Genomic DNA, 17,939 nt, shown 5'->3' with positions numbered 1-17,939 from the left:
TCAGTGCAGGCTGGCATTCCGGGCCACTACCGGTCTCCATGCCTTGGTGGTAGTGGTCCCCCGGGCCTGGTTGTCTTTTATCTCTTTGTCTTGTGTCTTTATTTCTATGCTCTCTCATCTCCGCACATGGGGAGAAAACCCACCCACCCTGTGGGGCTGGACCCTACAAAAGGACTAGTTCAGGCAACAGAGATTAAAGTCCAGAGGTAGCTAAGATGCAGGATACAATCCAAACAAAGAAATGAGAGGAGGCCGAGAAAAGTGGCTCACATCTGTAATCCCAGTGCTTTGGGAGGCCAAGGTAGGAGGTCACTTGAGTCCAGGAGTTCACCACCAGCCTGGAGAATGTACTGAGATGCTGCCTCTATAAAAAATGTTTAAAAATTTAGCAGGCTGGCCAGGCACGGTGGCTCACGTCTATAATCCCAGCACTTTGGGAGGCCAGGGTGGGTAGATCACCTTAGGTAAGGAGTTCGAGACTAGCCTGGCCAACATGGTGAAACCGTGACTCTACTAATAATACAAAAAAATTAGCTGGCGTGGTGGTGGCACATGCCTGTAATCTTGGCTACTTGGGAGGCTGAGGCAGGAGAATCACTTGAACCCAGGAGGCAGAGGTTGCAATGAGCCAAGATTGTGCCATTGCACTCCAGCCCGGGCGACAAGAGTGAAACTCCATCTCAAAAAAAAAAAAAAAAAAAATTTTACCCAGGCCAGCTGCAGTGGCTCTTTTTTTTTTTTTTTTTTTGAGACAGAGTCTCGCTCTGTTGCCCAGGCTGGAGTGCAGTGGCACAATCTCGGCTCACTGCAAGCTCCACCTCCCAGGTTCACGCCATTCTCCTGCCTCAGCCTCTCCGAGTAGCTGGGACTACAGGCGCCCGTGCAGTGGCTCTTGCCTATAATCCCAGCACTTTGGGGGGCCAAGACAGGTGGATCATTTGAGGTCAGGAGTTTGAGACCAGCCTGGCCAAGATGATAAAACCCCTTCTCTACTAAAAATACAAAAAAATTATCTGGGTATGGTGGCATATGCCTGTAGTCCTCATTGCTCGGTAGGCTAAGGTGGGAGGATCGTTTGAACCCAGGAAGTGGTGGTTTCAGCGAGCCGAGATCATGCCACTGCATTCCAGCCTGGGTGACAGGGCAATACTCCATCTCAAAAAACAAAACAAAAATAAAAATTTAGCCAGGTGAGGTGAGCCCAGGAGTCTGAGACCGCAGGGAGGTATGACCATACCACTGCACTCCAGCCTGGACAACTCAGCAAGACCCTGTCTCCAAAAAAAGAAAGACAGGGAGAGAGAGAGAGAGAGGGAGGGAAGGAGGGAGGAAAAGAGGGAGTGAGAAAGGAAGGAAGGGAGGCAGGGAGGGAGGAAGAGAGGGTGGGAGTGAGGGAGGGGAAAGTATAATTCCAGAGACATTATAAGGAAATGGCCATAGATATAAATGTTACTGATTGATGACTGAATGTAAGTAAGATGAAAAAGGGAGGAAATAATGAATGATGAGAACACTTTGGAGTTTGGATTGAGGGGTCCATCTACAAACAGCATGTTAGGATTTGTCTAGGAATGCTGATATCCAAAATCTGGTGGATAAGATTCAAGAAAATGATACTACTTCTTTAGCAGGATGAGAAGCATCAGTGCAGGGAAGGAGGAGGCCAGAGCTTTGCCATGGTGAATGTGAGTCCCTGGCATCCTGCACATGTGGCCAGTGGCTCCCATACAAACCAGAAAACACCAACAAATGCAAGAAACATGTCCTCCAGGCCAGGTACAGTGGCTCATGCCTGTAATCCCAGCACTCTGGGAGGCCGAGACGGGTGGATCACCTGAGGTCAAAAGGTCAAGACCAGCCTGACCAACATGGTGAAACTCTGTCTCTACTAAAAATACAAAAATTAGGGCCAGGCATGGCGGCTCATGCCTGTAATCCCTGCACTTTGGGGGGCCGAGGCAGGTGGATCACGAGGTCAGGAGTTTGAGACTAGCCTGGCCAATATGGTGAAACCCCGTCTCTACTAAAAATATAAAAAATTAGCCAGGTGTGGCCGGGCACAGTGGCTCACGCCTGTAATCCCAGCATTTTGAGAGGCCGAGGTGGGTGGATCACGAGGTCCAGAGATCGAGACCATCCTGGCTAACATGGTGAAACCCCGTCTCTACTAAAATACAAAAAAACACTAGCAAGGCATGGTGGTGCATGCCTGTAATCCCAGCTACTTGGGAGGCCGAGGCAGGGGAGTCACTTGAACCCAGAAGGCAGAGGTTGCAGTGAGCCAAGATCACGCCACCGCACTCCAGCCTGGCGACACAGCGAGACTCTGTCTTAAAAAAAAAAAAAAAAAAAAATTAGCCAGGTGTGGTGGCACATGCCTGTAGTCCCAGCTACTCAGGAGGCTGAGGCAGGAGAATCACTTGAACCTGGGAGGTGGAGGTTGCAGTGGAGTGCCACTGCACTCCAGCCTAGGTGACAGAATGAGACTCTGCCTCAAAAAAAAAAAAAAAAAAAAAACAAAAATTAGCCGGGCCTGGTGGCATGCATCTGTAATCCCAGCTACTCAGGAGGCTGAGGCAGGAGAATCTTTAGAACCCAGGAGGTGGAGGTTGCAGTGAGCCGAGATCGCGCCACTGCATTCCAGCCTGAGTTATAAGAGCAAAACTCTGTCTCAAAATAAAAAAAAGAAGTAACAAGTCCTCCAGAGGTTGCAGCGAGCCGAGATCAAGCCACTGCACTCTAGCCTGGGCAAAAGAGTGAGACTCCATCTCAAAAAAAAAAAAAAAAGAAAGAAAAAGAAACAAGTCCTCCAGAGAAAAGGAGGATAGTGCACACTCAAGGGGAACATGATCTCGTTCTCTGCCAGGCCTATTTCTCTAAACTTTATCCTAACTGTTAGATCTATTCCTTCAAGCTCCAGCTAGGGCCCAAGAGAGAAATTTACAAGCTGAAGCCAGGCTCCTCCATTTTTGCTCCTCCTGCCATAGCCACTCCTACCTTTAGGTCAATGATCCCACTCTTCTGCACTGGGAGGTAGGTAACCTGAAAGCCCTCAGCTTCCAGTGAACGGCAGGAGTCCAAGACACATTTGTGTTCTGTCTGGGTGGTGATCAAGTGCTTTTTCCGTGACCTGTAGAATCGGGCCACCCCCTAGAAATTGGTGGTGACAGATGGAAGGAGAACATACTCAGAGAGACAGCAATGACTTCAATTTCATTTGTAAAGGAAAAGTGGGCAAGAACAGTATGATCCAACACCAGTTCTCTCATACCAACTGAGTATCCTATAATTCAATTCTGAGGCTAACTCTCCAGACTTAGTGAAAACCCCATGGGTTAAGGGCTCAATTGTACAAGACTGCCCCTAGTTGAGATACCAGACATAAGTCCCAGGGGTCTCAAGCTACCCATACTTCTGCCCAGTCAAATACAAATTCAGGGCTTCCCGAAGCCCACTCAAGCTCAATGATTCACTAGAATAAATCGCATTTGTCCAAACCCATCTAATGTACAACACCAGTGAATCCTAATATAAGCTATGGACTTTGGGTGATAATGATGTATCAATATCAGGTCATAAATTGGAACAAATGTACCACTTGATAGAGGATGCTAATAAGGGCAGAAGGCTGTGCATACCCAGGGGCAGGGCATATATAGGAAATTTCTATACCTTCTTTTCAATTTTGCTGTGAACCTAAAACTGCTATAAAAAATAAAATCTATTAAAATAATAATAGTATACAGATTAATGTAGGCATTTAAAAATCTGGAGAAATATGCAGCAAATTAGCAGTGAAAATGTGTTTAGAGTTCTACTCTATATTATTGGAATTTATGATTCATTCATTTAACCAATATTTAGCACCTCCAGTATCCCAAGTAATTTTCTAGGTGCCAGTGATATAACAGTAAACAAGTCATGAGTAGGTATTACTGTTAGTATCAGAAGAAACAATAAAGGTATGTTTTTTGTTTTTGTTTTTTTTTGTTTTTTTTGAGACGGAGTCTCGCTGTGTCACCCAGGCTGGAGTGCAGTGGCGCAGTCTCGGCTCACTGCAAGCTCCGCCTCCCGGGTTCACGCCATTCTCCTGCCTCAGCCTCTCCGAGTAGCTGGGACTACAGGCGCCCACCACCACGCCCGGCTAATTTTTTGTATTTTTAGTAGAGACGGGGTTTCACTGTGGTCTCGATCTCCTGACCTCGTGATCCGCCTGCCTCGGCCTCCCAAAGTGCTGGGATTACAAGCGTGAGCCACCGCGCCCGGCCTAAAGGTATGTTTAAAAATTCCTGGAATTTCAACTATTACAAGAAACTAAAAAAACCATTTATCTCATTGAAGAAAAAAAAGCGGCCAGGTGCAGTGCCTCACGCCTGTAATCCGAGCACTCTGGGAGGCTGAGGTGGGTGGATCATCTAAGGTCAGGAGTTTGAGACCAGCCTGGCCAACATGGGGAAACCCCATCTCTACTAAAAACAAAAAAATAAGCCAGGCCCAGTGGCACGCACCTGTAATCCCAACTACTCAGGAGGCTGAGGGAGGGGAATCACTTGAAACCAGGAGGCAGAGGTTGCAGTGAGCCAAGAGTGCTATTGCACTCCAGCCTGGGCAACAGAGCGAGACTGCATCTCAAAAAAAGAAAAAAAAAAAAGGAACGCCAGGCGCGGTGGCTTATGCCTGTAATCCCACAACTTTGGGAGGCTCAGGCAGGTGGATCACGAGGTTAGGAGTTTGAGACCAGCCTGACGAACATGGTGGAAACCCATCTCTACCAAAAATACAAAAATGGCCGGGCACGGTGGCTCACACCTCTAATTCCAGCACTTTCAGGGCCGAGAAGGGAGGATCACCTAAGGTCAGGAGTTCAAGACCAGCCTGACCAACATGGAGAAACCCCGTCTCTACTAAAAAAAATACAAAAATTAGCCAGGCGTGGTAGTACATGCCTGTAATCCCAGATACTCTGGAGGCTGAGGCAGGAGAATCGCTTGAAGCCAGGAGTCGGAGGCTGCAGTGAGCCAAGGTCACACCATTGCACTTCAGCCTGGGCAACAAGAGAAAACTCTGTCTCAAAAAGTAAATAAATAAAATAAATAAAAATACAAAAATTGAAAACATAAAAAAAAAAAAAATACAAAAATTAGCGAGGTGTGGTGGCACGCACCTGTAATCCCGGCTACTCAGGAGGATGAGGCAGGAGAATCGCTTGAACCTGAGAGGCAGAGGTTGCAGTGAGCCGAGATCACGCCCCTACACTCTAGCCTGGGCGACAGGGTGAGACTCCATCTCAAAATAAATAAATTAATTAATTTAAAAAAAAAAGAAAAAAGAAAAAAAAGGGGCTGGATGTGGTGGTGGCTAATGCCTATAATCCCACCACTTTGGGAGGCTAAGGCAGGAGGATCGCTTGAGCTCAGGAGTTCAAGACCAGCCTGGGCAACACAGTAAGACTTCATCTATACTAAAAAAAAAAAAAAAAATGAGCCCGGCGTGGTGGTACACATCTGTAGTCCCAGCTACTCAGGAGGATCACCTGAGCCAAGGAGGTCAAGGCTGCAGTGAGCTGAGATCTGGCTACTGCACACCAGCCTGGGTGAGATCAAGACTCTGTCTCAAAAAACAGAAAAAAAGAAAAAAAAAAATGGGCCAGGAGCGGTGGTTCACACCTGTAATCCCAGCACTTTGGGAGACTGAGGCAGGTGGATCACCTGAGGTCAGAAGTTTGAGACCAGCCTAGTCAACATGGTGAAACCCCGTCTCTACTAAAAATACAAAAATTAGCTGGGCATGGTAGCAGGCTCCTGTAATCGCAGCTACTTGGGAGGATGAGGCAGGAGAATCGCTTGAACCCTGGAGGCAGAAATTGTAGCGAGCCAAGATTATGGCACTGCACTCCAGCCTGGGTGACACAGCAAGACTCTCCCTTGAAAAAAAAAAAAAAGAATTAACAGTATCAACTTTGTAGAACAGGATCAGGGATTGGGGTCCTTGGGGAAGGAGAGGAAGATTTACACTTCATTTTATTTTATTTTATTTTTATTTATTTTTTGAGACGGTCTCATTCTGTCACCCAGGCCGGAGTGCAGCGGCGTGCTCTCGGCCCACTGCAACCTCTGCCTCCCGAGTTCAAGCAATTCTCTTGTCTCAGCCTCCCGAGTAGCTGGGACTACGGCCACCACACCCAGCTAATTTTTTGTATTTTTTAGTAGAGATGGTGTTTCGCCATGTTGCCCAGGGTGGTCTTGAACTCCTGAGCTCAGACAACCTGCCTGCCTTGGCCTCCCAAAGTGCTAAGATTACAGGCGTGACCCACTACACCCGGCCTACACTTCATTTTAAATCTTTCCATTGGTTTTAAAAAAACACACCATATGTGACAGAATTATTTTTCAAAAATTAAAAACTTGAAAGAAAATGTACATCTCCCCCCAGAGCTTATAAAATACTATTACCTTTAACAGCAGAATAAAAAGCCAGGTGCAGTGGCTCAAGCCAGTAATCCCAGAACTTTGGGAGGCAAAGGCAGGAGGATCACATGAGCCCAGGAGTTCAAGACCAGCCTGGGCAACACAGTGAGAGTCTCATCTCTACAAAAATTAAAATAACAGGCCGGGCGTGGTGGTTCACACCTGTAAAACCAGCACTTTGGTTGGCCAAGGCGGGTGGATCACAAGGTCAGGAGATCGAGACCATCCTGGCTAACATGGTGAAATCCCGTCTCTACTAAAAACAGAAAAATTAGCCAGGCATGCTGGTGGCGCCTGTAGTCCCAGCTACTCAGGAGGCTGAGGCAGGAGAATGGCGTGAACCCGGGAGGCAGAGCTTGCAGTGAGCCAAGATCGCGCCACTGCACTCCAGCCTGGGTGACAGAGCCAGACTCCGTCTCAAAAAAAAATTAAATTAAAGTAAAATTAAAATAACAAAATTAGCCAGGCGTGCTAGTACACGCCTGTAAGCCTAGCTACTTGGGAGGCTAAGATGAGAGGATCACTTGAGTCCAGGAGTTCAAGGCTTCAGTGAGCTGTGATTGTGCAACTGTACCCCAGCCTAGGTGACAGAGTGAGACCGTGTCTTTTTTTTTTTTTTTTTTAGACAAGAGTTTCGCCCTTGTTGCCCAGGCTATAGTGCAATGGTGCGATCTCGGCCCACTGCAACCTCTGCCTCCGGGGTTCAAGCGATTATCCTGCCTCAGCCTCCCGAGTAGCTAGGACTATAGGGGTGCGCCACCACGCCCGGCTAGTTTTTGCATTTTTAGTAGAGACGGGGTTTTACCATGTTGGTCAGGCTGGTCTTGAACTCCTGATCTCGGGTGATCTGCCGGTCTCAGCCTCTCAAAGTGCTGGGATTATAGGTGTAAGCCACTTGGCCCGGCTGAAACCCTGTCTTATAAAAAATAAATACATAAATAAAATAAAAGCAGAATATTAAACCATGTAGGCCAAAATTATAACTATGTAAAAATGGTCTGTTCATGAGGACAAAGAACAAAAATGAGAAACATTTATAATTGATTTATACTCTATTTTATCCTAAAAAGTATTTACATCAGTAATGCAAAAATGGTTGTGGCGCACTTTGGGAGGCCGAGGCAGGCGGATCACGAGGTCAGGAGATCAAGACCATCCTGGCTAACACGGTGAAACCCCATCTCTACTAAAAATACAAAAAATTAGCCGGGTGTGGTGGAGGGCGCCTGTAGTCCCAGCTACTCAGGAGGCTAAGGCAGGACAGTGGCGTGAACCCGGGAGGTGGAGCTTGCAGTGAGCCAAGATCACGCCACTGTACTCCAGCCTGGGTGACAGAGCGAGACTCCGTCTAAAAAAAAAAAAAAAAAGTAAAAATGGTTGTGGGATGGTGATGGTAGTTCAAAATGTTACAGTTGTTTATAAAAATTTCATTTAAATGACATCTCACCACCCACCCACCTTATTTTATCTCAGTTACCCATGATGTAGATTTCTTTAACAACTTATAGATTATTTTACTCTATCAGTCATGGAGATTAAAAGAAACATCATCACAGGTACTCTTAGCGATCCTTGAACTGTTGGTTTGGAATCTGTGGAGACTTCCAAAGAAAATATTTTCAAAGTTTTGAAAATGCTCTCCATTTCAGAAACCATCTCCACCTTTGGAGGAAACTTCACCCCGACTCTCTGGTCTCTGCAGTCCCAAGGAAGGACATCTTCCTGCTAACATGATCAGGCAGAGTGCTGATGACCTTGAAGCCCATCCTAGGCCTCCTACATTCAGGCCAAGGTCAAAGAAACCAACACTGGCAGCACAGTTCAAAGACAAAGATGAGAGCAAGTGGAGCCAGAGTTCAAACTACAGCAAGCCACAATTTCTCAGAGCCTTGGCATTTACTCACGTAATCCTGGCAACCAGGCCCAGTGAAATGTGACTATGTTCTATGAAACACCAACATGACCACTAAAAGTACCTTTTCCTTGCATTAGCACCAAAGATCTTTTATGTACCAAGGACAAAATGACTGATCCCAGAATGGGTGACCATGTGAATGCCTGCAGAGGGCACCACAAAGACAAGCACTTCAAAATGGAGATATCTAAAGAAACAGGAGGAACTTGTTGGAAATAGATCTGATCAGAAAGAAAAGGGAAGGCTGAGAGGAGGGCAGCCCTGAAATCACACATATAACTTGTTGTTACTAGATAAAAAGAATGGAGAAAGGCCGGGTGCGGTGGCTTACACCTGTAATCCCAGCACTTTGGGAGGCCGAGACGGGAGGATCATGAGGTCAAGAGATTGAGATCATCCTGGCCAATATGGTGAAACTCCATCTCTACTAAAAATACAAAAATTAGTTGGGCATGGTGGTGGGCACCTGTACTCCCAGCTACTCTGGAGGCTGAGGCAGGAGAATCACTTGAACCTGGGAGGCGGAGTTTGCAGTGAGCCGAGATTGCGCCACTGCACTCCAGCTTGGCGACAGAGTGAGACTCTGTATCAAAAAAAAAAAAAGAAGAATGGAGAAAAGGTTCAATCACCATTATCCACTCTCTGAAGTGACTGCCAGACAAAAAAAAAAAACCAAGTAGTTAATGGCCTGAGGGCCACCTCCTTTGCTATCCAACTACCTCACTCAACTCAGACCAACAGCAGCAAAGACTTAAGAAAGAGTAGACTGCAAAGGGTTAAAGGAAGCAACAAATCAGAAAGACTGTAAGCCTTCTCTTCACAATAGGGTGGGGATGGGTGGCTGCGAAATACATATACGAGTCCAAATGATGGACGGACACGATCGCCTGGGTCAGGAAAGCCCACATATGCCCTCTGGTTCCCTTCTCTTACCTTAATTGCTATGTTGTTGGATTCAGTAGCACCACTAGTAAAAATGATCTCACGAGGATCAGCTCCAATCAGAGATGCTACTTGCTGCAAGCCAAGAAACAGAGATATATAACATCAGTTCCCCAGGCAGAAATAGAGCTGCAGACACAGGTGGGACAGCCCTGGAGCAAGAAGATCTCCACTGCATTCCACCAAATTGCCCTGGATGAAGCTCTGCACCTACAAGAATCAGATTCTAGTTATATCCCAGATCCCAGGCTCTTTTCCAGCCCAATGCAAAATAATAACTTTTTTTTTTAGATGAACTATTGCCCAGGCGTGGTGGGTCACTCCTGTAACCCCAGCACTTTGGGAGGCCAAGGTGGAAAGATCACCTGAGGTCAGGAGTTCGAGACCAACCTGGCCAACATGGTGAAACTCCATTTCTATTAAGAATACAAAAATATTAGGCCGGGCATGGTGGCTCAAGCCTGTAATCCCAGCACTTTGGGAGGCTGAGGCAGGTGGATCACCTGAGATTGAGAATTCAAGACCAGCCTGACCAACATGGAGAAACCCCATCTCTACTAAAAATACAAAATTACCCGGGTGTGGTGGCGCATGCCTGTAATCCCAGCTACTCGGGAGGCTGAGATAGGAGAACTGCTTGAACCCAGGAGGCAGAGGTTGCAGTGAGCCGAGATCATGCCACTGCACTGCAGCCTGGGTAACAAGAGCAAAATTCTGTCTCAAATAATAAATAAATAAATAAATATACAAAAATATTAGCTAGGCGTGGTGGTGTGTGCCTGTAATCCCAACTACTTGGGAAGCTGAGACAGCAGAATCACTTGAACCTGGGAGGCAGAGGTTGCAGTGAGCCAAGATCGCGTGCCACTGCATTCCAGTCTGGGCAACAAATGTGAAAACTCCATCTCATTAAAAAAAAAAAAAGAACTATTGAGCTCTTACTATTTATAGTACTTCTTACTTACAGGTGTTGTGTTAATAAACACTTTACCAGCATTGTCTTATTTAATCCACCCAGTAACCCTACAGAGTAGAAACTACCACAATCTCCGTTTTAAATGTGAGGAAAATAAGGCTTAGAGAAATTAGATAACCTGCCCAAGTCATTTAGCCAGGAAATATGGGAACTAATCAAATTCCTGCAGTCAAACTCCGAGGCTGCTGTTTGAATCTCTTCCAGAAAGAATCCAAAACCATTGCTACCTCCATGCACACCTACCAAGAAAGAAATGCCTCCCACAGGCCACTGCCCCTCTTTGACCTTAGAACCTCCTAGACTCCTCTGTACTAACCTGGCGAGCACGTTCCATGGCTGCCTCACTCTCCCAGCCATATGCATGTGTCCGGGAGTGTGGGTTCCCATAGTAGTTGACTAGGTAAGGGAGCATGGCATCAAGCACCCGGGGGTCCTGAGCACAACAGAACAGATCATTTTCCTTGAGCCCATCGTCAATTCAGGTCCCACTCCACCCCTCAGACCTGGCCACCCTGCCTTAAGACACTCTCAACCCCTCAGGCACTGCCTAGAGGAGGCCTCAAACATTCTTTTGTTCCCACGAAACTACCCACCAAATATCAACCTAATACACTCCCACTCACAACCCATCCCAACTCGGATTGTTCTGCCTCCCCTCAGGTAGTCTACAAACACTGCCTTGTTCAGACATCTGTTTCTGCTGGTGTTTCCATTCCTGCCAGGCAATGTGATCTATAAGGGGCTGGGACAGGACAGGGTCTAGGCAAACACCCCTTGTCACACATTGGTGAAAACTTGCATTAGTCTTTTAACCCGTTTAATACTTGTCCGAGTTCACACTGTTACTAAGTGCCCGTTCTGCTCATTCCAGAGCCCATGCTTTTAACTACTACTATAGAGCCTGCGCTGAAGTGATTTGACCAAGGCCAATTGCTGGTGAGTAGTAAAGCCACTGCCAGTGGCCTCGAATTTAAGCCTCCCGACTCCTGGCTCAGTGCTTTTTCCACCACACCTTCATGGCTCTCACTTCTCCAGGGATTCAGCCATTTCTTTGCGTGATCACGCCCATCATTTACTTCCTATAAGCAGCCTTGGGAAAAGCTCCATTCTTACCAGAGGAGTTGTAGCTTGCACATCCATATAGAGAGGTCGCAGCACTGGCCCCGCCTCCGGGGCAGCGGCTGTATCTGCGGGAACAGCAGACTGAGGAGCATGGTCTCCAACTGATAAAAAATGGAACGGAGTGGCCAAGTAAGACCGAAGGCAACTACGAACGCATGGCATCCAAAGGGCAGAAGGAAAAATCTGGCTGGAGGTGAGATAAGTGTAAGGGATGCTGGGGTCGAATCTCAATAGAAAGAAAACAACACCAGATACCTGACACGCTGTAAAAGGAGGTAAGGGAGAGGGAGAGAGGGTTCCTGGAGGGAGTGTTGAGTTGATATTCAAATGGTCTCATAGGAAGGAAGGCTCTAAAGGGCAAAGACGTTTAGAAGGAACGTGGAGCCAGAGTAGGTGCAGTCCCTTCTGACTGAAGGTAAAGGTCTGCACGGGAGCCGGGAGCAGCATCTGTAACCTGGCCAGGAGCGGTCTGAAGGACGCGTCCCCGCGGCTCTGGGGGCCTGTTGCGCAGGGTGCGAGGGGTGGTGCGCCGGGGTCAACCGTTCGGGGACCCGCCTAAGAAAGTTTGAGGGATGTGTCGTTTGAGACAAAGGGTCAGAGGGTCTGGGCAGCAGGGTGGACAGGAAGGCTCCGGAATATTCAGTTGCGTCGCCGCGCAGAGGGGACAGGTCCGCGCCTCCCGGAGAGCGGGACCCGAGCGTACCGCGCAGGCGCAGCCCCCGAGTGGGCGCCGCGAGCTTCGGCCCTGGAGCCGCTGTCACCGCCACTGCCGCCCGCCTCCAAGCGGCTCGGAGCAGCATGGTCCCGCTGGCAGAGCCCACCTTCCGAAGCCGCTGCAGGCCTGGGCCCCAGGCTCCCGGAAGTGCTGCCCGGCGCTCCGGAAGCGATTCATCGGGCCGCGAGCGCCCTCCCCGTCGTTTTCCCTGAGAGACGTAGAGCTGAGCGACCGAGGCCGCGAGCGAGGTGAGGTAGGCGCCGGGCGACGCGAGGCCGGAACGCGAAGAGGGTGGTGGAGTCGGGCTACCCACTGATTTTCCTTCCCTTACTTCCCCTGAGCCCTTGGGCCCACTTCCCAGCCTGCCGCTTTCGTCCCCGCCCGACTCTTGGGCCATCGCCTGGGCCCACACTTTCCTATCCCCCGCAGATGCCGGTGGCCGTGGGTCCCTACGGACAGTCCCAGCCAAGCTGCTTCGACCGCGTCAAGATGGGCTTCGTGATGGGTTGCGCCGTGGGCATGGCGGCCGGGGCGCTCTTCGGTACCTTTTCCTGTCTCAGGTGAGGGGCGCGGGCGGTGATCTCTGGGCAGGACAACCAGACCTTCCGGCCCTACCCCATTCGGCCTGGAGCCTGAACACAGCCACCTTTCGACTTCCCTCTGTCCCCTCGCGAGCCAGACTCATTCCAAACCACCTTCAATCTGAAAGGTCAGGTTGGAAGCGTCAGTGCTTAAGAATTTTAGCTTTAGAGCAAAACGCTTTCTGGCCCTTTTACTGGTTCGGTGACTTTAGGCAAGTTGAAGACTGGGTTTCCTTAAGTGTAGAATGAAGACAGTCGCATCTAACTTATAGAGTTGTAAAAATTCGATCAGCACACTTTGCACAGCATCTGGCACATATTAAGTGCTCAGTAACTAGTTACTACTGTTGCTTTTATTTTTATTTCCAATTGCGCATAAGAAACTCGTTCAGCGGTTTTACTATTCTGGATACAGGATACAGAGATAAAGCAGTTAAACTTTACACTCTAAAGGTCATTTTCACATTTAGAGGCTGTTATTGCCATATCTCTAGATTGTAAATTACCATTTACAGAGCACTTACTCTATGTTAAGCACTGTGCTAAATAGTTTCCAAAATCCTGTAAATAATGTTGATGCCCATTTTACACTTGGCACTATGTGTAAATTGTAGAGCTGACTCTTGAACCCCAACTTTACTCCAAAATCATTAACACCAAGAAACTAAAAGACAGATGTCTTTATTGGGTCTTAAACTGCAGACAACACCAGTCCAAAAAGCTGGTTTCTCTATGTATTTTACACTGCATCTGCTGCCTCCCACAAACGGAAGGCAGTTAATACGACATCCACCAGAAAAATACCCTGGAGACCCAGATGGATCTTTTTCCTTCTCATTACCCACCCCGGGTAGTAAGATATAATATCCACTAAGTGGAAAATGAGATGTAGGGGTTGCTAGACTAGTGTTAGCAAAAAAATTGGAAAGGAGCAGTTAATACTCTTTCTGATATTTTTGTTACCAAATAGCTCCATCTTGGTTTCCTCCTCAGGATCGGAATGCGGGGTCGAGAGCTGATGGGCGGCATTGGGAAAACCATGATGCAGAGTGGCGGCACCTTTGGCACATTCATGGCCATTGGGATGGGCATCCGATGCTAACCATGGTTGCCCACTACATCTATCCCTTCCCATCAATCCCAGCCCATGTACTAATAAAAGAAAGTCTTTGAGTAGTCAGTGTCCCTCTCTTAAAGGAATATTCTTCTCTCAGCCTATTATCCAGCTTTGCCAAGGATCTTCTGCACTAGAGAGATGGACGAATGTAATGACTAGGGTTAGTATCTCTTTCACAAGGCCTGCCTCTCTTAATCCAAAATTGGAAAACTTGGGAGTGTCTAGTACCTTCCATAGATACTATTCAACTAATTACTCAGTACAACTCTGTGCTTGTTACTACGGTCACCATTTTAAAGGAGAAAAACTACTTCAAAAAATGGATTAAGCCGAAATTTCCTCAAGGTCACACATTGCATAATTTCCAAAGCATTGTTCATCTTGAGGTTGGTTGGTTGCTTGGTCGCCCAGGCTGGAGTGCAGTGGCACAATCTCGGCTTACCGCAACTTCTGCCTCCTGTGTTTGAGCGACTCTCCTGCCTCAGCCTCCCAAGTAGCTGTGGTAACAGGCATGCGCCACCATGCCTAGGTAAATTTTGTATTTTTAGGCTGGGCATGGTGGCTCAGGCCTGTAATCCCAGCACTTTGGGAGGCAAAGGCTGGTGGTGGATCACAAGGTCAGGAGATGGAGACCATCTTGTGTAACATGGTGACACCCTGTCTCTACTAAAAATACAAAAACTTAAGCGGGTTGTGGTGGCACGTGCCTGTATTCCCAGCTACTCGGGAGGCTGAGGCAGGAGAATCGCTTGAACCTAGGAGGTGGAGGTTGCAGTGAGCTGAGATTGAGCCAGTGCACTCCAGCCTGGGCGACAGAGCGAGACTCTGTCTCAAAACAAAAAAATTTGTATTCTTAGTAGAGACAGGGTTTCACTGTGTTGGCCAGGCTGGTCTTGAACTCTTGACCTCATGATCCACCCGCCTCAGCCTCCCAGTGTTGGGACTTACAGGCATAAGGCATCACGTCCAGCCCGAGGTAATTGTTTAGATGTACCTAGTGGCTTTATCAGAAAAAGCAGAAGTTTATCCACTGTGAAAAAAAAAAAATAGAAACAGCAACCACTTCTGTAGCTTCTCAACTGGCTAAATTACAGATGATTTTCTAACCAGTCATCAACAATCTATATAGCTTGCCCTCCACAAAACTTACTAGTTTGATGATAAAAAGCTTCTGTAATGAGGCAGTTGTCCATCTCATCTGCCTAGGCCACACAGACCCTGGAGTTACTAACCTGCATTGCCCATTAAGCATTTCTTAAACAAAACTTTCAAAGATGGTAGTCATTATTATAAAGATAAAACTAGATGAACACTTTGGAACACTGACAGGCAGGAGGAAATTAAGGACATTACCAGATTAGCTACAGATTTTCGAACCAGTGAGATGCTGACTCAGGAACTGATTGGACATAAAACAGTTTCACTCAGAATGAGCTGTTTTCCATGCACGACACTATTTAAGGTACTACACTCCAACCACATTTCCTCTGAACGTTATTTACACACCAAATTTCATTCTGTGGTAGCGACTAAATTTTGGCACAGATGAGACTAATCACTAAAGGCCATGTTTGCTGGTCCAGCTCCCTAGAAAGCAATGACGCAACAAATTTGTTAGGAAGACTTGGTTCAAGGGGAAAAACTGACAGGAGATACTTTGGAAAAAGCACGCTGACAGAACGTCTCTGCCCCAAAGAACTCTGCAGTCTGGTATTGGAAAGTAAATTTTCAATGAGGCTGGGCGCGGTGGCTCATGCCTGTATCGCACGCAGCACTTTGGGAGGCCAAGGCGGACAGATCACTTGAGGTCAGTTTGAGACCAGCCAGGCTAACACCGTCTCTGCTAAAAATACAAAAATTAGCTGGGCACGGTGGTGCGCACCTGTCCCAGCTATTCAGGAGACCGAGGTGGGAGAATTGCTTGAACCTGGGAGATGGAGCCGAGATCACATCACTGCACTCCAGCCTGGGCCAAAGAGCAAGACTCCATCTCAAAAAGAAAAAGAAATTGAACCTTGGGAGTTTCCATACAAATTAAATCACTAGAACAATTAATGGGATAAATGTCAAACAAAACGACTGATATGAAATTCTGAATAAGCCTGTAAAACTTGTGCTTCAGTGCTCACAAAAAATGTTGAACAAATGAGGTAAGGAAATCAGTATTTGAAGGTTAAGTTAGGAGCAGCATTTTCTACTCAAAAGATTTACCAAGATATAAACAGTTGAAGAGAATTGAGTATAAATGGTGACAGCTTGCTTCCCAACTAGTATGAAAGCTCAAAACCCCTTAATAGAGTAATATATGCACCTTATTTAATATATTGATTTAATATATGTCAATTTGGGAAACCAGTTTGAAGTTAAGCCATTTTGTTAGGTATGTATTGTAAATGGTGAAAATTTCTTCACAAATATGTCCAGACAATGCAGACCAAGAATGCCCAGGTTTTAAGGCCAGGCTGTTTGCTTTTCTTTTTGGTAAACCCCTCAGTTTTGATACATTCTTCTAAAATACACAGGGCTAGGCTATAATGGAATAAAGGAATTCATGGGGGGCAACGTGAGGGCAAGTTTCCGCAGACTCGGGCACATTTCCCCCCAAGAGGCAACTACTGAATTGAGACTAAAAGAAGCTAATTCTATTCTCAAATTTCTGTAACTTTAAAACATTTGAAAAATGAAGATCTCCTGTGGCCTTTTTAAGAGACTTTTATTTGAGTGGTTCTTACAAAGATTGTTGCAATATGAAAGTCATTTGTTTGATAGAAATATCAAGCTGTCTTGTCAAACACACTGAAGTAACCCAAAAATATATTTCAGAGCTCACAGAGCTTAAAAAGAGCAAAGATTATATGCAACCAGACAAAACCTATTTCTGCATTTCCTATTTCTTTCTCAGACTGCTTTGCCTACCAGACTCTCACATTTAAACATCTTCAGGAAATGCAGGGATCATTTTGTTTGGAATTTTAAGACACACCAGAACACACAGTATTTACAAAGAAACTTTTACAGATACATTAATTGAAAAGATACCATCAAGAAATATTATAATTTTGAAATCTCCCTTTCTTGCCAATTGATCAGAATGCAAGATGAGATGCTAACCAAACAGCCCTTTAGCTGTCTTGTATTTCCATACACTAAATGTGTAATTTCAGAAACCTGCTCAACCATCAGCCAAATATCAACATTAGTGAAATGTAACCGCTGTGTAAAAAGTTAGGCTTCTGAAACATTAAAAACATTACATCCCTGGTCTGCCTTTTTACAGAAAGCACATTTGTTCTCCTAGAGCTATTCCTATAGTTCATTAATTTTCTACATGAACATTTTAAAAGGCAGAACAAGAGAACAGTTCTGTATACAGTGGGATTTACTATTTAGGGAGAATGAGCACACTGCATTCCTGTTAACATTTTTATTTTTTCAAGGTAACAGGAAATTGTATACAAATGACAGTAGATCCTTGCCTCTTTATTTTTATCTAAATAAAAGATAACTCAAGATGAATTCTCAAGAAAGAAAAAAGCTATATACATAAGGGACTATATCTTCCTTCATCGTCTACTTGGAACCAGTAGTTGTGTTGCTGTCATAGAATCAGGAAACAGGTTGTGGTAAGTTGGAAGAGGTACATATGCTGCTGTTATCATTTTACCTATTAAAAGAAACACATGTTGGGTTTAGCATCTTCATTTTAGAGCCTTAATAACAATCAGTCAAAAAAATAAATTCAAACTCACCAGCAAACCACCTGCCATGCAATGCATTGACAGCAGCAATAGCTGCAGCAATTGATGGGCACTTCACATACACATTGCCCTACAGAAAAAAATGAAAAAAAGGTAAAGATGTTGCTGTATGCAAAATGGACCCAGGTTATGTTTATTCAAGTTGCCTGTAGAAACTTAGTGCTCTATAACCACAAAATGGTTTACCATAATTGTTCCACTGGCTAATAAGTATACGTAGAATTTTATTAAAAAATGACTTCTACTCCCAAATTTGCCGTTTTATCTTTTCTCTATGATTTGTATGCAGCCTAAGAATGAATCAAGATGCCAAGGTTTCATGGCAAGCTTTAAGCATTACTAGAAA

At 46.1% G+C, this 17,939-nt stretch overlaps 3 protein-coding genes across 10 annotated transcripts in view; 1 reads left to right on the top strand and 2 right to left on the bottom strand.

The window, feature by feature from the left end:
* The window catches only part of NFS1 (NFS1 cysteine desulfurase), a 33,498-nt gene extending 21,191 nt beyond the window's left edge, over positions 1 to 12,307 (bottom strand). For 2 of the 4 annotated variants that reach the window (XM_003273589.4, XM_030826532.1), the window contains exons 1-5: positions 12,126 to 12,307; positions 11,414 to 11,523; positions 10,617 to 10,733; positions 9,316 to 9,399; positions 2,998 to 3,150 (exon numbers count right to left, since the gene is read on the bottom strand). In XM_003273589.4, coding sequence (XP_003273637.2) covers positions 2,998 to 3,150; positions 9,316 to 9,399; positions 10,617 to 10,733; positions 11,414 to 11,523; positions 12,126 to 12,222 — 561 coding nt within the window. In that variant the 5' untranslated portion in view covers positions 12,223 to 12,307. The other 2 variants (XM_030826531.1, XM_030826533.1) reach the window with 2 other exon arrangements.
* ROMO1 (reactive oxygen species modulator 1) lies at positions 12,244 to 13,894 on the top strand. Its single transcript, XM_003273586.3, has 3 exons — positions 12,244 to 12,385; positions 12,567 to 12,697; positions 13,712 to 13,894. The coding sequence occupies exons 2-3, from the start codon at positions 12,567 to 12,569 to the stop codon at positions 13,818 to 13,820; spliced, it is 240 nt and encodes a 79-aa protein (XP_003273634.1). The 5' UTR covers positions 12,244 to 12,385; the 3' UTR covers positions 13,821 to 13,894.
* Positions 13,895 to 16,529: 2,635 nt separating this feature from the next.
* RBM39 (RNA binding motif protein 39) overlaps positions 16,530 to 17,939 on the bottom strand; it is a 41,367-nt gene continuing 39,957 nt past the window's right edge. For all 5 annotated transcript variants that reach the window (XM_030826529.1, XM_030826528.1, XM_030826525.1 and 2 more), the window contains 2 exons: positions 17,585 to 17,663; positions 16,530 to 17,499 (listed from right to left, as the gene is read on the bottom strand). In XM_030826529.1, the coding sequence (XP_030682389.1) occupies positions 17,399 to 17,499; positions 17,585 to 17,663 (180 nt within the window). In that variant the 3' untranslated portion in view covers positions 16,530 to 17,398. The remainder of the gene's footprint in view (positions 17,500 to 17,584; positions 17,664 to 17,939) is intronic.

This window comes from Nomascus leucogenys, chromosome 13 (assembly GCF_006542625.1).
Source record: "Nomascus leucogenys isolate Asia chromosome 13, Asia_NLE_v1, whole genome shotgun sequence".
Classification (NCBI taxonomy): Eukaryota; Metazoa; Chordata; class Mammalia; order Primates; family Hylobatidae; genus Nomascus; species Nomascus leucogenys.
Note: the sequence above shows the minus strand (reverse complement) of the source record. Positions and strands in the feature narration are given on the sequence as shown.